This window comes from Gadus chalcogrammus, chromosome 10 (genome assembly GCF_026213295.1).
Source record: "Gadus chalcogrammus isolate NIFS_2021 chromosome 10, NIFS_Gcha_1.0, whole genome shotgun sequence".
Taxonomy (NCBI): Eukaryota; Metazoa; Chordata; class Actinopteri; order Gadiformes; family Gadidae; genus Gadus; species Gadus chalcogrammus.
In genome coordinates, this window is record NC_079421.1 from 1,358,336 (window position 1) to 1,380,628 (window position 22,293).

At 43.8% G+C, this 22,293-nt stretch overlaps 1 protein-coding gene across 1 annotated transcript in view; it reads left to right on the forward strand.

The window, feature by feature from the left end:
- Nucleotides 1-2,718: 2,718 nt before the first annotated feature.
- Nucleotides 2,719-22,293, forward strand: part of LOC130390843 (complexin-1) — a 37,806-nt gene continuing 18,231 nt past the window's right edge. The window contains exons 1-2 of the mRNA XM_056600995.1: nucleotides 2,719-2,835; nucleotides 3,752-3,859. Of these exons, the coding sequence (XP_056456970.1) occupies nucleotides 3,829-3,859 (31 nt within the window). The 5' untranslated portion in view covers nucleotides 2,719-2,835; nucleotides 3,752-3,828. The remainder of the gene's footprint in view (nucleotides 2,836-3,751; nucleotides 3,860-22,293) is intronic.

Genomic DNA, 22,293 nt, shown 5'->3' on the forward strand with positions numbered 1-22,293 from the left:
CTGAGACAGAAGGTCCTGTCTCTCTGGGAGGCACCAAGGCTCTCCGTTGAGGTGTTTCAGCAATAGTGGGAGCCATCATGGCCTTCCTGGCCAATCTGGAGCCACCAGAAGTAGGCTGTGCCTGCCACGTTGGACCCTGTACAGCGTTACCAGTAAAAGGGGAATTGGAGGAAATGCATAAAGCAGGCTGTCTGGCCAAGCATGAGCCAGAGCGTCCTGTCCTAGGGGACTGCTGGATGGGTTCTACTCAATCTACTTTCTGATAGATTGAGTAAGTTGGTGGCCGGCGTTGGAATTGGAGTGTGTACCCGTTGGATAGCGTGGACACTATCCAAGGGTCTGTGGTCTGCTCTTCCCAGTAGCTCAGGTGCTGCTGAGAAAAGCGTCTGACAACCGGCCCTAGAACTTCAGTACCTACACCCCCTGCCCCTAGGGGCCCTGGGGGGGCTGCGGCTGGGTGCCGGACCTCGAGGCGCCTGAAATGCCGCCCGTGGCGCAGTGCTACGGCGCGGGTCAACCTGCGCTGAGAAGTGCTGGCCATCGATTGTCCACCTGAACGTGGTTGAGAGCTATTGGCACGGGGAACCGCAGAGATCCCCGGCCTGGAATGAAACAGAGGTGCACGCCGTAAGCTAGCAAACTGCTGGCTAGCCTGGCCAACCTGTACACTTCGCTCCAGGGCCTGAAGGGCAGCTGGCCCAAACTTCTGGCCTGGGACCACTGGAAGAGAACGGAGGGTCCGTCGACGCACCTCCGACAGGGGCGATTGCGCCAGCCAAAGTTGGCGGCGCGTTAACGTAACAGTTAACATTGATCTGCCTAGCTCCCTCGTCATAAGTTTGCAGTGAAGCATCACTGAGAGTCTGTGCTGAAGGATCAGCGCCTGACCGAAGTATGTGGAGCTAGCCATGGCACGCTTGGTGTGTTACAGGGTGGTACAGCCGGGGTAAGTGCACAGCCTGTTCAGCTTGTGATTATGTTTGTATTACAGTGCATTAACAAAACTTGTGAAATATTATAAACTAATAATCATACTGATAAATGGTAAGAGGTGGTTTATCATGTTAAGGGTTACTGTTCAACCCTTTCTATGAGAACAAATTCCCTGACCTGTGTTGTGTGTTGTGAGATGTCTCACACTTTGGCAAAACTCAGTAAACACCCTCCAAGTTAATGGAAGATGAAGAATTGTGTGTGTGTGTGTGTGTGTGTGTGTGTGTGTGTGTGTGTGTGTGTGTGTGTGTGTGTGTGTGTGTGTGTGTGTGTGTGTGTGTGTGTGTGTGTGTGTGTGTGTGTGTGTGTGTGTGCGCGCATGTGGAACTGAACTATTGGATAGATAAAGACATAGGGGAGAGACAGAAATGAAGGGAAGGAGAGAGAGAGAGAAAAGAGAAAGAAAGAAAGAGAGGGGGAGAGAATATGACTATGGTTTTATATTATGAACAGTGTAACAGAGAGGTGGATAAACTTTGATGGACTGCAATAAGAAGTGTGTGTGTGTGTGTGTGTGTGTGTGTGTGTGTGTGTGTGTGTGTGTGTGTGTGTGTGTGTGTGTGTGTGTGTGTGTGTGTGTGTGTGTGTGTGTGTATGTGTTTGTGTGCATTCGTTTGTGTCCGTTGTGCGTATGTGTGCAAGCGGGCATGCATCAGATTGAAATGACTGCACAATAATCAATATAAATCAATAATTTTTTTACATTTTAGGGTATGGGGAAGAAGAGCAATGACATTATATTATAATGGCCTACATTAGGTCGACTTGACATTATGCTGTAGCCTATACAATGTTACATCATATCATATCATATTATATAATAGATTATATTTGATTTGATTTGATTACTCTGTGATGCCCCAATCAGGTCTCAATCAAAAAGATGCTTACCCTAAATGAGACAGACCTGCACAAAAAAGTATACATTAAATTACATTCTATTGTATTGTATTTTGTGATATTATGCTTTATTATATTAGTTGAGTTTTGCTGAATTTAGTTTGGATTAGAGGAGCATTATTGGTGGTGAATGTGTAGGGCCTACCCTACAGTGTACAATCGTCTAGCAGAAACGCCTTTCAGGAAATCGGTTACAACTGGAAAAACATTCCGTATAATGACAACAATCCACGTAGGTACTGCCTCATCGTCGATGTATTTAAATCAATCAGATCCTCGCATATTTTCATAATACTACACTACAGTACCCATGTGAGTTGCATGTGTCATATGTTTCCTTGAAAGGAAATAATGCCACAAGAGTCGGTGCCACCGCACGACAACAATTAGACGAGCTTGGCGCTTGTCTTCCCCCCGTTGTTCCCTTTGCGTGCCGCCGGTGGAGCATCTTCCCCGGTGCAGCGGAAAGGGCAGGCTAAACAACGACAGAGCCCACATGATTGATATCTCTCTCTCTCTCTCTCTCTCTCTCTCTCTCTCTCTCTCTCTCTCTCTCTCTCTCTCTCTCTCTCTCTCTCTCTCTCCCTCTCTCTCTTCCTCCTCCTCCTCCTCTTGGTCAGAGAGAAACGTGGGTCGTTTTGATACGTCCCAAACACTCCGTTGGTCCAAGAAGAAGAGGAGGCGCGTGTGTGAGATCGTCGCGAGAGAGAGAGAGAGAGAGAGAGAGAGAGAGAGAGAGAGAGAGAGAGAGAGAGAGAGAGAGAGAGAGAGAGAGAGAGAGAGAGGGGGCGCGCGCGAGAGAGAGGCTCCAAGGACGTCCTTCTCCAGCACTATATTTGATAGGGACAGCTTGAAGAACTCAACTTGGCTACGGGCAATTGTTAATGTTAATCCTTTAACTGTGAGAAGGAATATTTCCACCTCTGGATCCCCTGGAGAAAGGTAATCACACGACCCCTTCAGAGCCGTGCTTTGTGCCTTTAGCCTCGACAAGCTGGCGGTCCACTAACCGTGGTGCTGAAAACAGCCTCGGATGGAACAAGGAAGTAGCTCGCCTTATGTATCCCATGGTCTAGTTTTATTATAATTAACCACGCAATGAGCGATCGGATTACCTTTATAGTCCTTGGCTTGAAATCGTGCATGCTATTTGTTGCATGCGTGTGGCTGTGCTTTAAGTGTGCATGCTTTGTTTTTTCGTTTTCTTCGGGATGTGCTGGTGGTGTACGCACAACGATGGATTTCTCTCATATCTCAGAACACTGGACGTGGGAAGAAACAAGTGTCTCGATTTGTACGAGGGAAAGTTTCGCCACATGAACAGAATTATAGTTCTTTTTTCTGCCGTTTGGCTTTGTGCTGCTAGATGATAAATATCCTACTTGGCTATAGGCCTATAGAAGTCTAAATGGACTTTAATAAAATAGTTTCAAGCTGGTGTAAATAGGACCAATATTTTGTCCAGAAACGGTTAAAGTGGACTGATGAGCCACGCGCTCGTATCGGGTCAATCTGAAAGAAGACGTCATCACACGTACTTTGCAGAATAGTTCTTTTTGTTGTTGTTGTTTTCATGACTGGTTGAATTGTATATTTATGAGTTAAGGGCGTGTTTCACGACCTTGCTTTGAGCCTTGTGCATGAATATTTGACCTTGTCGTCCTTTGTTTGACGCATTGGAGACCCATGCCCCCCCACACTAACACTAACACTAACTATAGAGTCAGTAGCGTTGTTGTTGGCACTAGATGCGCCATTGTTCAAATGCTGTATGCATTTCAGTGGGACTGTAGTTTGATTCCGGATATTAAACAATCAATTGTAAATGTAATTGTTTGTTTTACACTGTACTTAACAGGTGCTACTCTTGGCTTGTGGCTGCAGTGAATGTAACATCGAGCGGATAAAGGAGGCGAGGAAGTAAAAGCCATCGAGATGAATTTCGTGATGAAACAAGCGCTGGGAGGTGAGTTCTAGTTCCACTTTGTTTGGGTCTCAGAGACGGAGCGAGTTTTGAACAAAGAGAAAGTAAACGGGAGGGGAGAGCATGTGTTGAATGAGCATGGTTAATGGTTTGCGCAGTTTTCAAGTCAAGATTTTCCATTTTGCTTGAGGACAAAAAACCTGACTTTTGTCAAATCCTTTTGATTGCTGAAATCGAGAACTGGAGGCAGCGGACGAAAACAAACTAACTTGCTAATTTCATATTCACCTCTCTCTTCCAATTATGGGCGTCTGGCCACTCTCCCGCCCGTGATAGTATAGGCTACACACGGGCTGCAGTAGAGCGCGTGCGTGTCCCTCTCTTCTTCTCCGCATCGTGCGTTGCACACGCATCTGCAGAGTTCTCTGAGCACACACACACTGACGCACGCACAGGCACACACTTAAACACATGATTAAAGGCCCCGGGGGAGACCCGGCCCTGGCTTTCTGTAACAGGTTGGTGAGTTGTAACATAGGGTTGAACGTAACGCTGCGTTCTGCTGCAATGCTACGTGCAGCCCCGGAGCCCCGTGGTCCCGCGAATAGCAGTTACCACAACAAGCAATACTGCACCTTTTGCACCAAACAACACGACAAATAATCATCGAGGATCGAATTGAAACCTCAGAAATGCAGCATTTTGCCGTGGAAACGGGACGCATAGCTGATGATAACTGCATACATGGATGTGTTGATTGATAACATACAGATGGTGTCTATGGCGAATGGATGTGGGGAAGGTGTGGGTGGCGTGGGTGTTGGGGGTGTGAGTGGGGATTTGGCATAAAATGGAGATTATGGTTTTATTCACAAGGCTGGTTGATCATCTGTATCATCATGTCAGCCGTGCTGCATTACGCACACACACACACACACACACACACACACACACACACACACACACACACACACACACACACACACACACACACACACACACACACACACACACACACACACACACACACACACACACACACACACACACACACACACATTTTTACCATTATATCTGTCTGGATAAAAACACAGACTCGTGTGTCTGTGTGTTTGCGTGTATGCGTGTGTGTTCTGTGTTGCATTCAGGTGTGCTATGAAGTGGTACCCCCCCCCCCCCCCCCCCCCTCCCATGAAGTAATGTGTCAATGCAGACGGGGGTTGACTCACCTGAACCGTGCCCAGGCAGGGTGCGTTGGCAGCGCGAGCCCTGCCTCCTACCTGAGGCTGGAGATAACTCTCAGACTACGGGCAAACGCTGCTGCTTCTCTTTCTTCCTCTCCGAGGAGTAATAAGTTGGTGTTTTAGATTAGCTCTGGGGTGTTCTCTCTCTCTCTCTCTCATTTTTTTTCTCGTTCTCTCTCTCGCCCGCTCTCTCTTTCTCTCCCTCTCCCTCTCTCTCCTTTTTCCCTCTCATTCTCTTTCTATCTCACTCTCTCTCTCTCTTTTTCTCCCTCTTTGCGCTCGCTCTCTTTGCTCTCTTTCCATCTATTACTCTCTGTAATTGTCTCAATCTATTTCCCTCCCCTTATCCGTTCTTTCTATCCATCACCTCATTTTAATCTTTCTGACTTTTTCCTTTCTCTCAGTATTCGCCTTTGCTTGTATTTGTCCCTCTTTCCGCCCTGTAACTCTCTCTTTCCTCCATCCCTCACACACTTTTCCTTCCTCATCTTTTTGCCCCATATCTCGTTCTCTTCTGATAAAAGACTCTTTCCTCGCTCCTTCCTCTCTCCCTTTCCTTCCCGCTCTCCCTCGCTCTGCTGATGAACGACTCTCTCCCCCCAGTCAGTGGTTGATAGTCTGTCAAATAGACAAAGTCTAGGTCTTTCTGCTACACAGGAGATAGATTTACTATATCATTTAAGCATGACATAAAGGTCAGCAGGTGTCACTCACACATAAATTCCTGCACACTCACACCCCCCCCCCCCCCCCCCCCCCCCCCCCCCACAAAGACATACACACACACACACACACACACACACACACACACACACACACACACACACACACACACACACACACACACACACACACACACACACACACACACACACAAACACACACTCACATAGAGACTCAAACAACCTTTCCCAGCGCTGCTAATTAGGGTGCTCAAACTGCGGCTTGGGAGCCCTCTGGGGGCTGTTCAGGGGTCCGCCTAAAATAATCACAAATTAACTAAATAGAAGCTCCTGAAATGGAAAGGTCAAAGCCTAACCACACACCGCCACCATCTCTGCAATAATCGACATACCTTCTTCCATTCATATTACCTTAAATGCCTGGTGTGTGTGTATGTGTGGTGTGTTGGTATTCATGTGCGGGTTCATTAGTTTTGGTATTTGAGTGCATCCGTTCTCTACTATCTTGGTGTACTCATCTCTCCATCTCCTGTCTTTTTTTCCTCTCTTGATCTCTTCTCTCCCTCCATCATCTATCTACCTTTGCTGTATCTCCATCCATCTCTTAGACTCTCTCTCTCTCTTCCAAGGGCGAAGAGATAGAGAGTGTGTGTGTGTGTGTGTGTGTGTGTGTGTGTGTGTGTGTGTGTGTGTGTGTGTGTGTGTGTGTGTGTGTGTGTGTGTGTGTGTGTGTGTGTGTGTGTGTGTGTGTGTGTGTAATAAACAGCTGGATGCAGCTGTTTATATTAGATATCTGCAGTCTTGCTGTTCTGGAGGAATCAGGGTATTTGTCTAGACGTTTCCTTGTGGCAGTGATGACTCTGACGGGCAGCTTAAAAAAGAAAAAGCAGTATGGGTAATGAAGGCATTCTAACCGCCTCCATCGGCTTCCCTAAAGCCTCATTACCAATGTCATTTATGAAGGACTTGTGCCGATTCTGCTGAAGCATTTAGAATTAATTTTTTTTAGCCCTTTCCTCTGTTGGAATCAATGTGTCAGAACTTTATGAAGGGGGGTTTGAAGAAACATTGATGTGTATTATTTATCACTGAGACCAAAGTGGTACTGCCATCTTTACGTTCATCGTGCGATCACTCTAAATACTACACTCTAAATCGGCACAACAAAGTCCTTTTGACAAATAATCTTGGCAACAGAAGTTTTAGTGAAGCTGTAGGAGAGAGGGTTATGACGTTCCGCCAAGACCCAGATTGTCCTTTAAGCTTCCAATCATTTCTTCGCCACCACAAAAATAAATTATTTTCCTCTATTCACTTTTCGTAAAATCGTTATATGAGTTTTAAGCCTGGAACCAAGCCAATCATTCCTCAAGGTAGTCGTATCCAGAATACCACTGAACGAGTGAAGGAACTACTCATCCCATAAAGCATTGCAAACTTTTTCTCAGTGTTTACAACCCAATAGTGTAGCACGTTTCTTGCATCTTATAACCTCATTATTATATTTGTCATTATTATATTGTTTATATTGTTAATAAAGGTTTTGTCACATCGTGTGTGTGTGTGTGTGTGTGTGTGTGTGTGTGTGTGTGTGTGTGTGTGTGTGTGTGTGTGTGTGTGTGTGTGTGTGTGTGTGTGTGTGTGTGTGTGTGTGTGTGTGTGTGTATAGTCTTTCACAGACATGGTACGTTCATTTGTTCCTGACTGCAATCACCTCTTTGGGAGGTCCATCAATTTCAGTTCTACCAATTCCCAAACAGTGTGGTTGCAAGATTAAGTTTTAATACAAGTGAATTCAATCTCGTATTCCCGTTACGTTTTATTCAACGTCATGTATTCCTATCTTTAATCCTACCCAAATTACTAAATATCACTGCTGGTGCTATATCATATATTTTTACCTATATTTTGATCCAATATTCTATATCAGGAGGCGGCAACCTTCTCTTTGTAAAGGCCCATTTTTTGTTAGAATTTGGGTGTGGATAGCTGTCTGGGGTCACATATAATTCTTGTGTAACAGGCTATTTAGCTACTTTAGCATTTAAATAGCCTGCGTAGGCATAAACAACAATTTGAGTTCATGCAATGAATATATGCAATTGCAATAAAACATAGGCTACAAAACAAGCAACTTTTTTTAGTGGATGTTACATCTAACAAGACATGAGGGAGGAAAGCAGGAAAAATCCACTAACAGGTTTTCAAGTCAAAATTGAGTCGGCGTAGCTCTGTAATTTCAGTCCATGATTGTGCAATTTAAATGAATATGATTGCATCAGATAATATCAGCTTAACCCTGAATTTGAAAATGAAATTTCTTTAAAACGACAACACTGGTAAACATTTCAAACAATTGAATTTTGACTGTCCAGTTCGGTGTTAAGTAGTCTTGTTCTGTTGATTCCAGGCAACACTTGGGGCGTACATGAGCAAAAATCAATGTTAGCTCAGGGTTTTTTCTAGGAAAAATGACAACAACTTGCTATAATGAGATAATCAAACAGACCCTACCTTTCTCATCCAGTATAATGGGAGTTTGGTTCTGAATATCATGGCTGTATGATGTTGTTTTTCAGCCTAGATATCTTTCTCTTCTTTGGATCCATAGCTAGGTGATCTTAGCAAGCTACCCGCTCATAGGCTACTGCGCTCACAAAATAGGCCCAAGGATAGTCTCTTAACAAATTGATAATTTTAGGATTGTGGGTAGTGTAGTGTTAAATTACATAACACTTTTTTCTAAAAACAATATAACTTCTTGTTGTAAGTATACCTCGGATGGTTACGACATAATGGCTTTTAATCAAAACCTCTATGATTTTTACTTCCAGAACCACGCTGTTGCGCTCTATTGGGAAACAATGATGGCAGATTGGCACGCCAGCATCCCCTTTCTGCCTTGCAACAGCAGTTTGGTTGGGAGTAAAGGTGGTGCAACTTCAGCTGGGTTGTGTTGTGTGTGCGCATGTGCGTGTGCGTGTGTGCGTGCGCGTCTGTCGGAGAGCCGTGACTGCTGAGGGACTCCCCAAGTGGCGGAAATGGACTGTCAATCATTTCTACTGTCAGCATGAAAGGGTGCACAGGGGGGCAGGAAGGGGAGAGCATTGTGAATAAATCCTCTGTGGAGCATGAGCGGCATGCACTGGCAGCCCAGGGGAAGAAACACACACAGAGCCAGCTCCAAGCCTCCGTCCCTGCAGCTCTCCCAGTGAGGAATCTCTCACTCTGGGTTCAATCATGCATGTTGCAAGCGCAGATTACAGTTCTTTGCCATTTCCCAGAATTCCTGGTCACCCTGAAGCAAAGATATGGAACATTATATTCGTAAGAAGAATGAATCCTTACAATTTCTTCCAAATAGAAGAGCAAATCCATTTAAAGACCACCCCGGGGAAATGTCTGATTTGTTTTATTCTGCATACATTCTATACAATACTGTATGTTATGTCTAAATAGAATATAAAATGTAGTTGTCCCCAACCTGACCTTGGGTGAAGGTGTCGCTGCGTTGTCTAGACAGAGACAACGCAGTGATGTCAGCATGAGTAGATCTAGCTGGAGAAGGGCATGTGTTCATTCTATTGAAGTCTACGCAATACTATTGTATAGCCTACTATTGTTGTTCTTATAATTGCCATTACACTATTTTCCTCAAATTCATGCGCTGAATAGTGACCTGGTTGTGCGTGCGTGCGTGCGTGCGTGTGTCTGTTGGGTTATCTGGATTATATAGGATGTAGCAAGCAAGTGATAACCAGTGATAACCAGATAAGACAGTGATAACCGCGAGCTGCTGACCATCATGGGAGAGAAGGTGATGCAGGCGCATTAAACGCGGAAGGAGAGAGATGATGCAATATACGAGAAAGACGCAGAGTAACTTTCCTTACGAGAAGCCGCGACCGTACCGGCTGGGAAGTGTAAAAATTAAGACGTATGTTGGGAGGCGGTACCGAAGGGGGAATTTAACCCTTTGTCTACCGCATGAGGCGCTTTTTTTTTGTTTTAACCGGAATATTGGTGGGGACATTTCAGTCGTCATTTGACATTGGTGGGGACACGTCCCCTGTTCCCGATGCAAATCAACGCCCTTGGCTAACAGTGTTATAATAACCGCCATCACTGTAATGACAAATAACACACATCCAGGCAACCAAAAAGATAACCTAAGCAACTCAAGTCATACATTGAATTAAATAAAAACAAACAAATTGGACCAGCATGAGAACGCTGCAGCAACAATCTGCAAAAACGGGCTGTAATGTAATCTTTTGGGGCAATAACGCCGGTCAATGTACGTTCTCTAATATTACTTGCTGGCAGGCCCTGATTATTATGGAAATGATCACTATAATGAAATAAACTTGATTGTTTCCTTTCGCTTGATCCAGGTCTGTTTGTCACTGTTTCACTCTGAAATCCTGTTGTTGCATTATTGCTAGATATTTCCCTTCTGTCAATGCAGTCTCAACTCCCTGAATCTTTACTATAACACCAAGCTAGGCTTTCTGTTGTCCAACAGAATAAACTTGCTCTCTCTAGCTTTCACTCGTGTCCATATTCACATCCTGCAGCAACTAAATTCTTGCGGGATTTCAAAGACCAATATGCCTCCAAACTTAAAGGACAATGCCTGTCTGGGAGATCAACCATCATTACCGTCTCTCCTGGCTTCAGTCAAACCTTAGCAATATATACTAAACATACAAAACTTTAGCAACATCATTGGTTGTTCCAGTACCGACTTCTAGTTAAGAGAGGCTTGGTTCGACACAGATTAAGCAGTGAATAGCACTTTAGTGACTATTGCTCTGCAAAGACTCCACTATCGCTCCAAATGTACAGCTGCGCAGCATTCCAACTGTTCAGTGATGAAAGGTAAACATAGGACTCTGATAATGCAGTGACTCTACCTGTCTGGTTAGTGTGCAGTAGTCTCACAAATACGATATAAGGTTTAAGGTAACTAATCTAAAATCAGATGGCAGACAAACTCAAATCTTGATGAAAGGGGCGTTTATGTCTTCATATTGTTTCGACCAATCGTGTTGCTCTAAACAGGGACATGAAAGTGCGAAATTGGCTATTTAGCCTACAACTCAGCCAGCAAATTAAACAGTTAAAAAGTGTCTGTTAAGGTCCCAAATCAACAACATGTAAACTGGCCACTTTGAACAGACTTGTTAAAAAAACCCTGCTGAAAGCTACGTATACTTGCACCGATAATGTTCTCTTCAGGACATTTTCTCCTTAACAAAACAAGAAACAAGGCTTAAATCTTTTTTTTTTTGCTGATGGATCAGGAGTTCTGCTGTAACATAATAGGACTGCTTGATCCCATGTTAGGTGTGCAAGGACTCGTGCACTGAAGATGATCTAGCAACGTATTGGTTCTCACTGCCGTCGGTAACATTGGTAACATTGGTAACATTGGTAACATTGGTAACATTGGTAACATTGCCGTCTTTTATATGAGGCATGCTCTACTTGTTGTTTTTATGAGTTCAAGGCAAGCAGTCAACCCTACCTCCTTCCTTCTGTCAAATTGCCAACACTGTCGGTATTGAACTGTGTGTGCGTGCGCAAAGCTTGCGTGGAAGAGTGGTTGGGTGGGCGAATTTGAGGCATTAACTCTCAAAGTGCTTTGAGTGGCCACAGTGGATAGAAAATCTCGATTTAACTTAGGACCATTTAACATTTACCACTCCAACCAACTGGGTGAAGTGGATTTAAAGTTTTTTGGCATCACTTGACGGAACCACAGCTGCCTAAAATAACCCTGGTGACGCGAGGCCCAGTATTGGATCATCTTGGCTGTATCGTACCCTCCCGCTAGGCTCGGTGGAAGCCATGTGTCATCCTCTGAGCTGAGGCCAAGGTCTGTCTGCCAGGGAACAGACGATCCTCCCTGCACTCTGTTGATGGCTGGCCAACGTGGCCACCCCCTTCAGTATGCCACTTTGGCAGGCCGCGGGCCTCTCATCATGGCTTCAGACGTCATCACCTGTTCCACCAGGTGAGGTGGAGGTGGTTCCCTGACAGTCTCAAATTGCCTTAAACTCCCGACGTGAACGCACGGCACACACACTCAAACACTGATGCGCACATAAAATTGGAAGAATAAGATGAACTGAATCCCAAACACAAATGCATACACAAATATACAGAGATACACACAAACACAAAATGCGCACATGCATGAAGACTAATGGTGCGGTTCCACCGGCGGTGCGCGTTGGCCCAGCACGCCCTGGCCCAGTAGTGAAGGTGCGCTTTGGCCCAGCACGCCCTGGCCCAGTAGTGAAGGTGCGCTTTGGCCCAGCACGCCCTGGCCCAGTAGTGAAGGTGCGCTTTGGCCCAGCACGCCCTGGCCCAGTAGTGAAGGTGCGCTTTGGCCCAGCACGCCCTGGCCCAGTAGTGAAGGTGCGGTTTGGCCCAGCACGCCCTGGCCCAGTAGTGAAGGTGCGCTTTGGCCCAGCACGCCCTGGCCCAGTAGTGAAGGTGCGCTTTGGCCCAGCACGCCCTGGCCCAGTAGTGAAGGCGCGGTTTGGCCCAGCACGCCCTGGCCCAGTAGTGAAGGTGCGCGTTGGCCCAGCACGCCCTGGCCCAGTAGTGAAGGTGCGGTTTGGCCCAGCACGCCCTGGCCCAGTAGTGAAGGTGCGGTTTGGCCCAGCACGCCCTGGCCCAGTAGTGAAGGTGCGCTTTGGCCCAGCACGCCCTGGCCCAGTAGTGAAGGTGCGGTTTGGCCCAGCACGCCCTGGCCCAGTAGTGAAGGTGCGCGTTGGCCCAGCACGCCCTGGCCCAGTAGTGAAGGTGCACTTTGGCCCAGCACGCCCTGGCCCAGTAGTGAAGGTGCGCTTTGGCCCAGCTCGGTCACGGCTCGTGTTTCAACCAGCAGTTAGGACGGTTGAAACGCTCTCGTTCCACAGGGGGTAGCGGGCTTCAGATCGCCCCAGCATCACACCAAATATAGGCAAAAGGACCTCGGATCGCCCTAAATTGTTGCCCTAATAAATGGGGTTCTTAACCCACTACAATTACCCTTACGCTGCATGCAAACACACACTTCACATACAGCCATTAGTACACCCTTTATTTCATAAAGGGTGTACTAATGTACTAAAAAGAAAGGTGTACATTATAACAAAAAAATTAATAAAACAGAAGATCCCCCCCCCCTCACCTTGTTGTTAAATGTGCTTAATGAATACAATTGATTTGATTTGATTAGGATTTTACTGACCCATACAATGGACAGGGAATATAGTACGGTCCACCACCATTGCTTCTTTCCCCATAAAAAGCTAGTCAGTGTTTTATTTCGTTGATTTACCTTTGAGAATTTCCTATTATACGCTACTGTGTAAAATGTTGTATAGAATAAACGTTTGTATCAAGAAAGAAAGACCCATATTCACAGCCGTTGCCGTTGGACATGGCTAAAACCTGCGTTGCAAATGCCTTCCCGCATCAGTCGGGTATCCATCGAGTGTCGCTCTTATTCCTGCTCGCTCTCCTGGCTGCTTGAATCTAGCATCTAGGATAGATTGCTCTTCCTTGGGTCCCCGGTAGTTAACAATGGATTTCATACATTGAATTTTGCAGCTGAATTTGGCATGTTGAATTTGGGGACGTTGAATATATATTTAAGTTGATTTTTATGCATTGAATTTTGCATCAGAATTTTGCAAATTGAAAGTTGAATATTTGATTTTGAATTTGTGAACATTGAAAATGAAAGGTCAAAATTATTAGTTGAAAATGTAAAGAGTTAAATTCAGAGGCAAAAAGTTCAGATACGTGATTTCAATGGATTTTTTTCAAAATGCGATGAGACGGCTATACTTCCATACAAACACATACACACACGGCCAGACTAACACAAGCATGAACATTTATGTACGTAGCGCATACCCAACCACACACACACAAACACAAACACACACACACACACACACACACTATGTCTGGCAATTGCAATACTCAGTGGCTGTAGTCTCATCCATTATTTTTGTGCCACAGGTGGAGGTGGTCTCATTAGAGCCAGTTCCTCCATGTGATGTACGATGTCATTAGGTGGTGGGACGTTTGCATTGGGAATGGGGTGTGTATAAGTGTGTGTGTGTGTGTGTGTGTGTGTGTGTGTGTGTGTGTGTGTGTGTGTGTGTGTGTGTGTGTGTGTGTGTGTGTGTGTGTGTGTGTGTGTGTGTGTGTGTGTTTGTAGTGTATACATTTGTATGTGTGAAGAGCAAAATGTTTTTGTTTGCGTGTGTGTGTGTGTATTTGTGTGTTTGTGTGGACCAGAAGGGAATTGTATATGTGTGTGTGTGTGTGTGTCAAGAACGGCCAAGGTTGAGTTGCTAGATCAAAGCCTCTCTGTGGTAGAGAAGGTGGAGAAGGGGAAACCAGCAGGGGATGGTTTCCCCTTCTCCACCGTGTGTGTGTGTGTGTGTGTGTGTGTGTGTGTGTGTGTGTGTGTGTGTGTGTGTGTGTGTGTGTGTGTGTGTGTGTGTGTGTGTGTGTGTGTGTGTGTGTGTGTGTGTGTGTGTGTGGAGAAGGGGAAACCAGCAGGGGATGGTTTCCCCTTCTCCACCTTCACCTGCTGCCATCCAACTAACACAGACAACTGGGGATGCCAGCCCAGTGCCTATGGGCTAGGATATGCGCCCAGCCATATTGCCCTGGTCATGTTATGAATACTGATTTGGAACGAGTTGATTGTACCTCATCATCATTTCAGAATTGGGGCAACAAATTCAAATCACAACCGCAGTGATATTGAATTTTATGACGCAAAATCGCTATTTTAGTTTTCCTATTTCGATTAAATATCTTAGCAACCAAACCCTCGCAAATCCCCCATCAAATGGATCTAACTGCAGACCAGAATAGTCCTTTTGCAATCGAAACACTAAAATCACCTTGCATTAGTAATCTGATGTATATTTTCTGGGGCAGGGTAGTCTAGTTAATTAGGTTGTATGACTCCCAGCTGAAATGTTCTGTGTTCAAATAGAACAGAACTGTGTTCAAACAATGTCCACCGTCTATCCCTGAGCAACATCCTAAGTGAATTTTCTTCAATGTTATGCATCTGTATGTTGCTTTGGATAAAAATGTCTGTATTACAGCAAAATAGTAGTCTTACTATTTAAAAAAGATTCCGGGCCACAGACAGAGGGTTGTTCTGCTGTGGTGATCAGAGTGCAGCTTAAGCGTAGATATAACACAGCCTAATGAGTGTCAGAAAGGCTCTGATGGATTAAGTGGAGTAAGCATCATCATGTAGTTAAGCTCTGCTTATTGGAGATAGACCTGGACAGTAGGGTTGGGCGATCGTCTACCGGCTTCCATCGTCCGATTGCGCCCCCTAGCGATCGTCGATAGTCGATATGATACGTTATTACCATTTTTAGGGCTGTATTTCAACAACTTGAGAGTCAGCTTCACTCTCAGAAAAGCAAGCATGGCTGCAGTTTGGCGAGAAGTGATAATTTTTATCAGAGATTAAAAATTATCGCTTCTCGCCAAACAGCAGCCATGCTACAAACCAGTTTGTAATATTCATAGTAGTGCAATTGCAAGGGCTTTCATCAGTGTGCAAAAGGCTCGATAACCTTTTGTTACCTCATTAGGCGATAGATTATCTGAGATCTATTTACATGAAATTCTTTAAGAGTGTTTATACTTTATACTGACCTACATCTGAATTTACTGTCAGTTGCTTTGTATACTTGCGTCTCCTAACTAAATGACTAAAGTTGCTATTTAATATTCATCACAAGTACAAAGGAACACGAAGCAAAGCTGTGCTTGTATCCCCGTATGATCTGCGTTGGGGCCTTGGCCTGTGTCTCCGGACAGCAGGCCGGGGGAATACCTTGCTGTGTCTTCATATGTCGCACGGTGTTCATACAAGGTGTCGCACGGTCTTCATATGTCGCACCAAGAAATAGCGGGAAAAAAAGACCCAGGCTGCCTGCACCTAGTTATGACTCCAGCTACGACATGCCCAAGGTGGAAGATGCCCAAGCAACATCGCTGATCTGTTGACGTCATGTAAGCGATGGTAGGGTCCTCAAATTCAAACCACAACTCCGGCGAGGTTCACCTTATCACTGAAAAAAAAATCTCTGTTTGATTCAATCTTCTACTGACCACATTCTCTCCAGTTAGGCATTATTTGTTTGATTTGTTTAAGAGACATTTGATATTTGGGGCTTGTTTCAGACAGACAGAATTATAGCCACGATGATGAGTTTGGTTTGAGGTCATATCCCCCCCTTTTTGCTTCCTAATCTCAATAGCTCATCGAGAGCTGTCTTCTATACCCATTGAACAATGTTTCAAGAATATTTCCCAGAGCGACAAGCCATGTCCTTGACATTAGGAAAAAAATATATCGAAATCAGCGATCGAAATCGTTGATTATGATTAGATTCTGGCTAGAATTAAATATGCGATAATCAACTCTTCTCCAAACTTCCCCCTTGAAACCCAGTGGACATTTTGTTGTTGACGGTGGAAGCAGTTGGAGAGGTGATGGCACGGGGATTGGTGGCGCGCTATGTGGACCGAGTCAAGGTTGACCCGTGGCATGGGTGTGGAGCTTTGCTTGGGTTTGGCTTGGTCAGGAGGGGAGCAAACTGTGATGGCCTGAGCTGACCGCTGGGTGTCTGGCCCTGCCTCATACGCCATCTGCCACTGGGAGATTCCAGAAAGGAGGGAACTGGACACCCCCAGAAGTTATGTGTCGATATTCACGATACAGGCAATTACATCACTTTATCAGGTTGATTACATGATCACATCATGTGTACAAAATATCTGGGAATATGGGAATATGTATATGAAATGAGAATATTTAGTAACCCTTTACAGCATTAATTCATTTTGTATTAACCATTAATGATCAACATGCAGTAATAACCCATAATTAACATTAGTTAATGCAGTAATAAGCATTAATATATAGCATTAGCAGAGGTTAGGGGGTTCTTGAAATGATTTATCCTTACCCTAACTATTAGATAATTTATAAATGAATATTTGAGTTAACATGAACATCATTGTTAACAGTTACCATGATTACTAGACCATTAGTTAACTGGTAATTAACAATAAATAAAAATAAATTATTAATGTACCGATATTGTTAAGTGTTTCCGAATGTCATTTATATTTATTTAATATAGTATAGAGCGACATATCTTACGCAGTGTAATACATTTTCTGTCACTTCTCTCTCTCACACACAAACAAGGATGCTCGCGCACGCACACACACCAGAAACAATCTATCTTCAATCATAGTTGATGTTGGCTTTGCACCGAGTGTAACGTTTGTGGCATAAGTCATCCATCTAATAGTCAATCCCTGGTATACCGCGATGGGATAGCCGATCAATGGCTTCAGGTTTTGTGTCCGTGGACTCAAAGCTACCAATCATATTTGTTGCATGTACCTATTTTCAAAAGTCCGTAGTTTGTCTGAACCTGAGGAAAAAAACAATAATGGAGCGGGCAGACGACAAATAATAACAACCACAATGAGTCAATTTGTAAAACAAATGTATGCAGAGGCCAAAATGAAAGCCAGCAAAGGTTTAAAAAAAAAAAAAAGATGGAACAATGGTGAATTTGCTCTCATTCTCGAGATTAGAACAATGTAAACTGAGGGGTGGATTATCTGAAGGGCAGACAGGTGGGCTACTATGGGTGGTGGCTGCTCAAAACCTAGAAATATCCTCTGGCACTGGATCTACGCCTAACAGATCCAGACCTAAAGATGGACCTTTCCAATCGGCTGTTCCAATGAATGAAGCAACCAATATCTGACAATCTGATGCAACAAGGGCGACGAGACGATATACTGTCTTTATTAAACTCCATCCGGCCAGCTGTAGCGACGTCTCTTTGTGACGTCACATTGTATACAGAATCTGCATTATACGTCACTGATTTAACCACACCACGTTGGTTTAGGCGGTTTGATATCCTTTAACACACAAAGGGCAGATGTCCTCCGCCACTTCCCTGTGATATCGGGGCCAGTCAGCTTGCTTCTCTCCTCTCTATGTCTGGAGAAGAGTTGTTCTTCTCAAAGCAAGTCCTGCCTCTTGTGTGTGGCTAATGTAGAAACAAGCAGCATGTCAAAACCACTGAAAGACAAGTTATGGAAATTGGGGCGGAGGAGGCGTGGAATCTCTCCCGAGGAACGCAGACAATGGGGGAGAAGCACAATAGCCAGCTAATTAGTTTACGGATGTGAGTGTGTAGGCAACAGCCTCGCCTGCTCCACATTTGAGGACAGTTAAGTGTGTCACTGGCATCAGAAGAGACGGCAAGCTAAATCAGCCCAGGCGTCCTCGTATCCCACAATGCCTCGGTTCACGATTCACTGAGGACCACCCAGAATAACATCATGGACGCCACCCACCGAAATAAGCACCAGCACCTCATTAGAAGGACTGAAAGTAGAGCCTGGCGGGTTGGTTTTTCTCCAAGTGAAACATGAGGATTAAAGGAACTAGTTGAATGAAGGGGTGAGGGGGATGGTATATTGATCCACCAGCAGGGGGATTAGTCAGAGGACACCCTAACATTCTCATCAATAACGTTTGTGGTCGGGATGCAATCACCAAAAAACAACAAAAACAATGGGGGAACTACAGGAACCATGTGATTACACCTTGCCTATCCTCTATCAACACACCTTCCTGTATTTCTTCATTCACCAAATCGAAACAGTAGAAGCACTAATCCGGTCTCGAAGTCCTTATCGAACTGTGCAACAAACCCATACCAGGAAGGGAATCATTATGAATATAGTGGAAACTATGTCAATAAACATTTAAGAAATAATAGATAGCTGTTTTTCAAAATGGATGAATTGAATGTAACATCATGGACTTTAATCAAAGTCAGCTATTAGTAATGCCTTGGTCTAGTAATGTTTCAACCGGTTGGTCTTCAAATAATAATGATAATAATAATAATAGGCATATGTGTATATAAATATATATATATACTGTGTATATATTTATATATATTAATGTTTTAATAATAAGATATATAGTATTGTAAGAAATAGTAAGAATCAGAGAACAGAGGAAATTTGATTGGTAGATTAAAGGTGTAAGATGCAAAATGGTCGCCTGTCAAACCAGTCTGCCAGAATATAGGGTGCAACGTCTTTGTCCTAGCGTCAAAACTTTGATCCTTTCACATTCTTCGTGTAGTTTATTTATAATTATTACACTTTTCATCTTTCACCAAAATGTAATCCTTTTGAAGCCTGCTGAATTAATGAATTAAGACATGACAAATGTAGGCCACTTGCAGAAGGACAGGCTACTGATTAACAACCCAATTATATATAATACAGATCGGCATTAACCACGTTTAAACTGACATGGTCCTTTTAGTCATGTGTAATAAACTATTAAAACACTAGAAAATACAGAAAACATCAGATTCAATTTATTAAACACGTATATATTTTAAAATGTATATGTATATGCTTATACTGAAGGGGTTTATGCATTCCAAGACTAATACACCCTCGTCACGGGGTCTGATAACCATGACAAAGCCAGCATAAGGTCACCATATTTCTGACATATCAACAAAATATCCAATGTTCTAATGTTTGGCCTATTTTCCTTTGGTGTATTTAAACTTTCATAAACCAGCCCGAAACAAGCCAAGTAGGCTACTCGAATAGGCAATCGTTCTATATGGTCTCAAGAGCTTATGTTGATGATCAGTCATGCCTGCTTAATGTATACAGTCAATAGAAAGACCCTAAACTAACCACGTCCCTTAAACCCAATCTCATGCCAGAATGTAGCATAACTACGTTGGTCCATAGCGTAAAACGTTGTCGTTGTACAATGACGGCTCTAAAAACGTGGCATTCCTAAGCGTTTTTTCAATGGACCTGCGTCCACGTCACGTGACTGTCAAGGTTGCTATGGTGGTTAGGGTTAGATGTGCATGTTGAATGGCTAGGGTGTAGGTCTGAGAAAGATCCCAGACACACCAGACACAAATAGGATGCTTGCAATGAACAGAAAGTCAATACACACTCAGGATGAGGAATGACCTCTCACACGCGATAAATTAATGAATTGTTTCAAATGAACCTACCTCGTTAAATCTATGAGTTGCACGTGTTGTGCTTTCACAAATAGGTTTTTGCCCGTGTCACTACCAAATCTCCATAGCAACCACCATAGCAACCTTGACAGTCACGTGACCTGGACGCAGACCCATTGAGCAGAACAGGCCAAAAAAACTTAGGCATGTCACATGTTGAGATATAAAACTGCGACGTTTTCCGCTGTTGACCAACGTAGTTAGACTACATTCTGGTGTGAGACTGGATTTAAGTGGGTTTAATGGTTTAAGTGGTTAGTTAAACATTTTAGAGGTCTGCTGCAAAAATCAAGGATCTTTAGTCAGGATCTTAAGGTTCTTCGACACAAGCACCCCTTCTTCAACTGACAGCTCCCCCAGCTCTTGCCGCCTGCTCAGCCTGGCACAAAACAGCCACTTCTCGCTGGGCTGGTGTTACTGTTAGCATAGCTGCCAACCAGCCCTCAAGGCCAAGAGGATCAAAAGGATGTTTTTCCGAATGAGCAGCATCTGTCAGGTGCATTAAGTCACACATCAGGTGTGTGCGTGTGTGTGTGTGTGTGGGTGTGTGTGTGTGTTGTGCAAACCTATGAAAGCAAGATCATCGTTGTGGTCATGACTCAGTAAGAGCAGATTTTGCCCGAGAGCAGTCTTTTTGGATAAAAGTGTCTGCTAAATGCACATGTAAAATATTTTTTTTCATGTGTATTCTTCGCTCTGTGTGTGTGTTTGTGTGTGTGTATGTGTGTGTGTGTTTGTGTGTGTGTGTAAGTGAAGGTCGTAATGCGCTCAGCGAGCAGGTCTGCACGGAGGGTTTTTGTCTTCTTATATTGGGCCCCCCGCCAAATAATTAGCAATTTGTGATGCCCAAGAAATTGTAGGGCGCCGTTCTCAGAGGCCTGTAATTGCGAGCACTCGACCAAGACAAAGGGTCTTTGGACGGCGTACATGGATATGCGAGCCACTCTGTTGTAGAGCAGCAATAAATGGTCACGGTAATATTCCTCCCTGTTTCCTAAAAGACAGACTTAACAAACAAATCTTTTTTTACATTGGCAAGTAAAAGTGAAACTCTAACGAATTGCTCAAACATATTTTGACTGCCATGTACAATAAAAAAAATATGAACAACTCTAGCTCAATTGCTAGAGCTAGAGTCCCGCCATATTGGAAATCATTATTGTTTCAGTTAGCATGTCAGTTGATCTCGTCCAATCTAGAATGTATGTACATTAGCAGCAATGTTAATTTCCTTCTGGGCGTCAATACCGCTATATATCAAGCCGTCTGACTTTGCAGAGCCCTTGTTGGCCGGTGCTGCTTCACAAAGATTTTTCCATTGTGTAACTAGAAAATCAATGCAAGTATAAGACGCCCACTGGGTTAAGCTTGACCAAAGAGCCCACATGGGAGGTCAGTTACATTAATACAATGTCTCATAGCACACCGACCAATGAAGGCCTTACGAGGAACGGCAGGATATATGGATCCAATGTGTTGTGTGTGTATATATATATATATATATATATATATATATATATATATATATATACATATATATATTAGGGCTGTCGAACCATTAAAATGTTTCATCACGATGAATCGCATAGCATTTTTTTAATTATATTTTAAATCCACTCAAATTTCAGTTAAATGAGATTATCTAATCAATGACACATTATCGTTCCTACCAAATGTGCTTAATAAGCAAAAGCTAGAACAAATGATCACTGTGTGTGGGTTGAATATCACATTTTCGCCACAGATTTGGGAATTGTAAACAGGCAGTTACTACAAGTGTAGTTAAATTCAAATTCAAAAATTCAAAAAAGAATTGCTCTCTATCATGCAGAGACAGCTTTTCATTGGCGCATGTAAATTCAACTTTGGGTTGCAATTTTTTGCAATGGCATTGTTTTTCATGTTTTGGATTTTGTACATGATTGGACAATTCAGCGAATCAATCAAATAGGCTACCTCCCTTAGCAGCATTCGCGCAACACAACTACATGCAGAGAAGTGATAGATTGCTCACTAGCAGAGAGTTGTAAAAGCACTTTCCACCCTTTTCAGTGGAGGCGTTGGACTCCCCAAGCAATGTTATACTTAAAAGGAGCAAGTAAGTTACATATTGATTTAGTCTTTTGGCCTGTAGCATATAAACAGAATGAAGCAACTGTTTCCATATTTCTAACTGCATTTGAAATAGACATTGAGACTCACAAATAATGGACGCTATAGGACATTGATCATGATTTGCCTCGATATCAGAATAACAACAAAGGGTCAAATAGTAGTTGCTGGTGGCTATAAAGTAGGTCTGTATATGCAGTGTAAGCTTGTCCTGGCCCTGCAAGTCAGGATGAAGGCTATGAATCTGAATGAATAGTAGGTAATAGGTAATGGGT